Genomic DNA, 7183 nt, shown 5'->3' with positions numbered 1-7183 from the left:
GGGGGAAGAGAAGAGTCGGGGAGAGGGTTAGTGTGCGTTCACAACTAGCGCCCCACATCAATATGCACGCACACACATACACACACACACTCACTCACACGTTCTCTCTCTCTCTCTCTGCCGCTCTGTGTACAGTCTGTCCGATCCTTGCGTACTGCTGCAAAAAGCTCAACTCGTGGCACGCAAACCGGGAGCAAGAACGCGTCGTCGAGGAGCAAGTCCAGCGCACAGAGCGCTCCTTTGACGAACGCGAACACGCCCGCAGAGGTAGGCATGTGTGTGTGTATGTGTGTGCGTGTGCGTGCGTGTGTGTGTGTGTGTGTTGATTCAATGGCCAAATCCATGTGTCCTGGTCTGGCTCGTCCCCGTCCCCTTCCGTGCGCATTACTTGCATGCATGCATGCGTGTAATCATGTGCCGATGCCTGCATGCATGCATGTTCATGCCAACCACTCACACACGTGCAACAACAATCACAACCTCTGCCACGCATCAGCGGGCATGCGGACGGAAACGCCGCCGTCATACTACGGCCCCGGCGAAAAGGCGCCAGATTACGAGGCAGCGCTTAGCGACACCGTCCTTGTCTCATGTACGCACGTGCTCATGCTGTGCGTGCAGCGGATATGGCGCTTTCCTCCACCTGCTTGCTCGCTGACACCACTCAGACCGCCCCACCCCACCCCGTTTTCGCTCTCATGACCTCATGCTTCGCGTCGCTGACTCCACGTTGTGTCCTCTCTGCCCCATCCCCCCATCACCCCTTCTGTTTTCTGCTTCCCTCACCCATCTCCCCTCCCCCTCCCCCCATTTCATTGTTTCCCCTGTCCAACTTGATTGCCCGCAACAGCCGGTGGATCGACAGCCAACCTGCTCGCCAGCACCGCAAGCAGCGGCAGCGGCAACAGCGAAACAGCAGCAGCATCTGGTGCCAACAGCAGTAATGGAAGTGGCGGTGGCGGCGGTGGCGTGTTCTCGCTGTTTGGACGCCGCCGCACCACACACCAGCAGCAAGGCAGCACTGGCCGCACACGCCAGTCTGCCCTGCCATCCCTGCCGGAAGAGGAACGCGAACACTTTAACGCAGACACATACCACCTCCAAGCAACAGCAACAGCAACAACATCATCATCATCATCGGCAGGAGAAGCCCCACAGCAACACGAGTACACAACCCTTCATGCGGGTCAGCAGGCGAGCACCAGCAACAGCAACAGCGGTGATGGTGGTGGTGCCGGCAATGGCAACACGACGGCACCGCACCCCGCCGTCTCTGCACTCGTGGCTGAAGCGGAGTTCAGGTGTGTTACGGTGGATGTGCGTGCGTGCGTGTGTGTACAAATGTGTGCGTGTATGTACAAATGTGTGTGTGTGTGTGTGCTCGTTCGTGTGTACAGATGTGTGTGTTCATGTGTATGTGCAAATGTGTGTGTGTGCGTGTCAACCGTCTTGCCCTCCTTCCCATCACCACCACGACCAACTAACCACCACGATTCATCACCACCACCACGATTATCATCACCACCGCCAACAGGGCGCCCACGCCCTCCAGCCCGCCCGCGTACGATTCCGTCGTGCACATGATCGAGAGCATCAACGACGACGACGACGACGAAGATGATGGCGATGGTGTGAGTGAGACGAGCGCGCTCACAGACTCACTGCCCGTGAATCCGCTGCCAGCGCCTGTGGCCATTGCTCGCCCCGTCCCATCATCACCATCATCAACAGCCACAGCATCAACAGCCACATCTGCCACAGCATCATCGTCGTCGTCAGCAACAACAGCACAGCACCGTAACGACAACAGCAATCGCGCGACACCACCACCGCCCTCTCTCTCCCTCCGCCTCCCACCACTTGCTCGCATCACCGCCCAGTCGTCATCGTCGTCGTCGTCTTCATCACTGCGGCGGTCGCGAACAGCAACGCCAGTGAACCAACTCGAGGAGCAGGATGTGTGACATCTTTGAGATGCGTGTGAGAGATGTGTGCGTTTGGGGAAGTGTGAGAAATGTGTGCGTGTGCGTGTGCGTTTGGGGAAGTGTGAGATGGAGGGAAAGTGTGTGACGAACAATGTGTGTTGAGCGAGAGAGAGAGAAAGACAGAGAGAGACAGAGAGAGAGACAGACAAAGAGAGAGAGAGAGAGAGAGAGAGAGAGAGAGAGAGAGAGAGAGAGAGAGAGAGAGAGAGAGAGAGAGAGAGAGAGTGTGTGTGTGTGTGTGTGTGAGTGAGTGTGTGTATGTGTGTGTGTGTGTGTCTTGTGCGTTGCGGTGTGAGATTGAGTTTAAAGCGGGGATAGCTTGTGGTGGACGTTAACGGAAGCAACAGGAAGGCGCGTGCAGCTGTCGTTCCAACGAGCCCTGACACTTTTTTTTTCTTGTTGTTTGCGTCGTAACAATTCTGTTCTGGCATGTGCCACGCTGTTACATCAGGCACACGCCACCCCCATGACCGTATCTGTGTGCGTGTGTGTATGATTTCTGCCAACACCAAAGCAGTAAACGAACGTCCAGTCATGTCATGTCATGTTGTCGGTGTATTGGAGCGGAGCTGTGAAGGCGGTGATGTGATGGAAGAGGGGGGGGGGAGAGATCAACGGCGCTTACGCAGCGGTTATGGGGCAGTTCCAACGGATGAAGATGAAGAAGGGAAAGGGAAACAAAGGGGAACAAGGGAGACAACGAGCTGCATTCAGCGAACAAACAAAGAAACGATCAGAGCAGACGGGAAAAGAGAAGAAAAGCAAGGCAGATTGTGGTTCAACGCATGCACGTACGCTTGATCACAAGGACCAAAGCACATGCAAGAGGAGGAGAAGCAGAGCGGGAAGCAAGAGCGGGAGCAAGGCAGCAAGGCAGCAAGGCAGCAAGGCGCATGGTCGTGGTACATGGGAGCAACACCATCGTGCATGCATGCATGCAACGGTGAGGCCTCGATCAGAACTTGACACTTCATCTTCACGAAGCGACACATCCCAATACGGGCCATGTTGTGCTCCTGACAATTTGGACCAGGGAAACCAGCGGGTTGGGGGGGGGGAGTGGGGTGTTCAGTGAAAAGGAGAGAGGGAGGTGGACAAACGAAAGAAGCAATGGTCAACGCATACGTGCATGAATGTGTGTCGGTTGTGAGCACCAAACACGTGCAAGGAGGGAGAAAAGCAACGCGAACAGTGGTGGTGGCATATGGGGGGAGGGCAACATGAGCGTGTGTGGCATGGCTCTAACAATGCGGGGTTGCTCGTTCAGTACTTGAACTTCATCTTGATGACATAGCGCATCTTGATCTGGGCCGTGTTGTACACCTGGCAACAGCGGCGGCAGTGAGATGGAGATGGAGAGGAGTGCGGGGGTAGGGGAGTGAGTTGGAGAGGATTGTGTGGACCACAGCATCATTGATGTGGTTGAACGAGACTGTTGCGTGCACAGACAACAACACACAACAAACAACAAACAACAAACAACAAACAACAAACAACAAACAACAAACAACAAACAACAAACAACAAACAACAAACAACAAACAACAAACACGACGCACGATGAACTCGTCGTAGAGAAGGGCGCCGCCCTTGGCCTTTGGGTTGGACACGCCTTTGCCGAGCGGAACAGAAACGCCGTCATCAAGCTCAACTGCACGTGCAATGGTGCATGGAGGTAAGAGGGCGATGGTGGTGTATGTGTTTGTGTATGTGTGTGTGAATGAAGGGCGGTCCACCTTCAGCTGGAAGTCACATCCACATGGCAGTCACATCACAACACATCAACACGCATCAGCACAACATATCAGCAGCTCATACAGCGCAGCTCGTCACACTGACTTGTTTCCTTGGGGTCTGGGGTGGTCTTGCCGATGCCCCACGTGCTGTCCTTCCCGGCGGCTTGGCAGCTCTCCGCAGCCGTGTATTCGGAATGGAGCCTGGTACGTTGTGGCGGTGGTGGTGGTGGATGTGGCAGTGGTCGTGACGGAATGGTGTGCATCGTGGCGTTGATTCAACTCACTCATACAAGCACACACACACACACACACACACACACACACACACACACACACACACACACACACACACACACACGAGCGCGCATACACACATGCATGCAAATACACCAGCAAAACAAAGATGACGGGGTCAACTCACCTCTCGTACATGTCGCCAAGAGCGACTTCGCAGAGGAGGAGAACGCCTGTTGAGTCGCTGCGGCTCGGGAAGCAGTAGTTGGCGCTCTTGGATACCATGGACGCAAAGTACACGCCTGATCATCATCGCAGTCGTCGTGGTCGTGGTTGTTGTTGGTAAGGTTGGTATGGTTGTGGCGGTGATTGTGCGAGGAGCAATGGCTTGCGGTGCGTGCGTGTGTGTGTGTGTGTGTGTGTGTGTGTGTGTGTGTGGGTGCGGTTATGCTGGAAAAAGAAACATCATCGGCAGCAAAACACGTGAAACATAACGGCTCACCTTTGCCAAACACTGCAGACGTGGAGAAGTGCGAATGTGTGTGTGTATGTGTGTGTGTGTGTGTGAAAGTCGTCATCGTGAGTAGGTGCGATGATTGAGAAGAAAACAACGACCACGATGATGCAGGGCAGCAACGCATGTGATGCAACGCGGCATTGCAGCAGCTTTGGGTGGAGTGCAAAACGTACTCTGTTGTGCATGGCGGCGCGGGCGTCGATGCGGCAAAGAAAGTCGCACACGGAGCAATCACACCCACACACACCCACAGACAAAGCAGCACGTGAGCATGGAAATGGGCATACATACGAGTGTCAACACGCCAACACACTCACACAAATGCAAACACGTGTGTGTGTGTGTGTGTGTGTGTGTGTGTGTGTGTGTGTGTGTGTGTGTGTGTGTGTGTGTGTGCGTGTGAAGAAGCGAGCATATGTACGCACGTAACCCGTGACGGGGGCCTCTGGAGGAGCGATGCGAAGGCCTAACCATGAAATGACATGAAGTGATATGAAAAAGTGGATGAGGTGCAAATGCGTAGAGACAGGGAGCATCGGAGAGCGACAAACATTGAAGCGCAATTCACTTCCACAACTCAACATCACAAACACATACACACACACATACAGACACAGACAGACACAGACACACACAACGTCAACGCATCCCATCATCGCGCGCACCTTGGGAGAGGATGCCGACCCAGTTGGTAAGGCGAGAACCGTGCCAGAGAAGGCGGCGGTTGTCGTACTCGGCAAACGGCTTGTACTTGTCCTCCTCGCCCTCCTTCTTCACCTTGAAGGCGGACTCCACCTCCAGCTTGTACTGGCTGTGCGTCTTGGCGTGCGTGTTGCGCACGTACTTGCGCAACATCTCCATTTCATCGGACGACTGGTCCACCGGCTGCAAATCGCACTTGAGCTTCGAGTAGTTTGCGTCCACGCGGTTCACGCCCACCTCTTCCTCGCCCTCCTTGATGAGCTTGTTGGCGTGCTGGATCTCAAGCAGCTGCTCCATCAGGTCCAACTTCCGCTTCAGCATCTCCATCGTGCTGGCACACAACAAGGGTACACGTGCGCATGTGTGTGTATGTGTGTATATGTGTGTATGTATGCGCATGTGTGTGTATGTGTGTGTATGTGTGTGTGTAAGTGTGTGTTTGTGTGTATGTATGTTGTGTATGTGTGTATTTTGTGTATTATTGTGTGTGTGGCATTTCCGTGAGTGACAGTCGAGAGAGCATCTCTCCACGTCGCAAAGCTCCAAACCAACAATTTCCCCCTCCCTTGTCTCTCCCCTTCGCACCTGATGACGGGCGGGGCGCGGAATGTGGGGAACTGGTGAGGGATTGCGGTGTAGAAGCGGTTGGTCGCGTCCAACAGCAGCGTCGACTTGTGCTTCTCGTCCAGGACCGTCCGCGTGCCGTTGAGAATGTCAAGAATCTCCTTCAAAATGCCGTAGCCCTGTTGTTGAAGTTGGGAGGAGGGGGAGGCATTGTGTCGTGGTGGGGTCGTGGTGAAAGGAGGAAGGGGTGCAAGTCACCAACTCAACAACGCATTCCCAAAGGCGGCCATTCAACAAGCGGAAGGATGCAAGCGAGAGCACACAGTCGAAAAAGCGCACACGCACGACATACATACACACAGCACAATGCAACACGCCACAACACACACAACACACACACACACACACACACACACACACACACACACACACACACACACACACACACACACACACACACACACACACGAGTACGGCACCTGCTTCATCTGGCGCTGGCTGAGGGAGCCGAGCGGCATCTTGCTGAGATCAATGTTGGCGTCGGCCATCGACCGTCGCATCATGTCCTTGTCAAAGATGAGCTTCACAAAGTCTTGCACCTCGGGGGCGAGCTGTGGAGCAATTGAAGCAGTTGTGTGGGAGGAAGAGGAAGTGGACATGAGATGAGGGAGAAGACGGATCTACGTACACGTCACACACGCGCGCAACCTCTTACCCTCTCACACATCGCACGCGCACATTTACACATCACACACGCACACACATCACACATACGCATCACATCACACACACACACACACACACACATTTACACACACATCCACATCACACATACGCATCACATCACGCTTCACCGCGCTACCTTGGACGTGAGGTCCTTGGGCACGCTGCCCGGCTGCTTGCTGGCGGACTTGGCCGTCTTTGTCGCCTCCTCCACCTTGGCCTGCGCATCCTCGACGCTCATCTGGCCCTCGAGCTCCACCATGTTGTAGCGGCCGGGCTGGTGCTGGAAGTTGTCCACGTCCGCCCACGGCCACCCGGTTTGCTTCTCAAACTTCTCCGCAAACCCCTGCAGCGATAAAGGTTGGTGTGCGTGTGTGCATGTGTGCATGTGTGTGCATGTGTGTGTGTGTGTGTGTGTACGTGAAAGAGTGAGCGAATACACACATGCACATGCACATGCACACATTCACGTTTAAGTGCACGTGCGACGGCAAGGTATCCCCCCTTGCATCAGATGTACCTGGGTGGCCTTGTCGACCGACTTGAAACGGCGGCTCATGTACGACGGCTTGCCTGACACACCCGGACGTCACCAGGCACAACACAAACAACAGCAAGGGATGACAGAATTGCATGTGTGTGTATGTGTGTATGTGTGTGTATGGTGAGTCAACATGGCCTTCAACATGGGCCATCAACACGACACGACACAGACAGATACA

At 54.6% G+C, this 7183-nt stretch overlaps 2 protein-coding genes across 2 annotated transcripts in view; one reads left to right on the top strand and one right to left on the bottom strand.

The window, feature by feature from the left end:
* Positions 1-1964, top strand: part of PTSG_06854 (uncharacterized protein) — a gene marked incomplete at both ends in the record, with an annotated part of 2648 nt that extends 684 nt beyond the window's left edge. The window contains 5 exons of the mRNA XM_004992197.1: positions 136-267; positions 497-592; positions 851-1301; positions 1535-1631; positions 1881-1964. Coding sequence (XP_004992254.1) covers positions 136-267; positions 497-592; positions 851-1301; positions 1535-1631; positions 1881-1964 — 860 coding nt within the window. The remainder of the gene's footprint in view (positions 1-135; positions 268-496; positions 593-850; positions 1302-1534; positions 1632-1880) is intronic.
* Positions 1965-2977: 1013 nt separating this feature from the next.
* PTSG_06853 (poly polymerase) overlaps positions 2978-7183 on the bottom strand; it is a gene marked incomplete at its 5' end in the record, with an annotated part of 7563 nt that continues 3357 nt past the window's right edge. The window contains 10 exons of the mRNA XM_004992196.1: positions 2978-3308; positions 3545-3636; positions 3825-3922; positions 4143-4257; positions 4894-4938; positions 5138-5505; positions 5760-5896; positions 6218-6349; positions 6601-6807; positions 6982-7034. Coding sequence (XP_004992253.1) covers positions 3249-3308; positions 3545-3636; positions 3825-3922; positions 4143-4257; positions 4894-4938; positions 5138-5505; positions 5760-5896; positions 6218-6349; positions 6601-6807; positions 6982-7034 — 1307 coding nt within the window. The 3' untranslated portion in view covers positions 2978-3248. The remainder of the gene's footprint in view (positions 3309-3544; positions 3637-3824; positions 3923-4142; positions 4258-4893; positions 4939-5137; positions 5506-5759; positions 5897-6217; positions 6350-6600; positions 6808-6981; positions 7035-7183) is intronic.

The sequence above is a fragment of the Salpingoeca rosetta genome (genome assembly GCF_000188695.1).
Source record: "Salpingoeca rosetta unplaced genomic scaffold supercont1.17, whole genome shotgun sequence".
NCBI classification, from domain to species: domain Eukaryota; class Choanoflagellata; order Craspedida; family Salpingoecidae; genus Salpingoeca; species Salpingoeca rosetta.
Note: the sequence above shows the minus strand (reverse complement) of the source record. Positions and strands in the feature narration are given on the sequence as shown.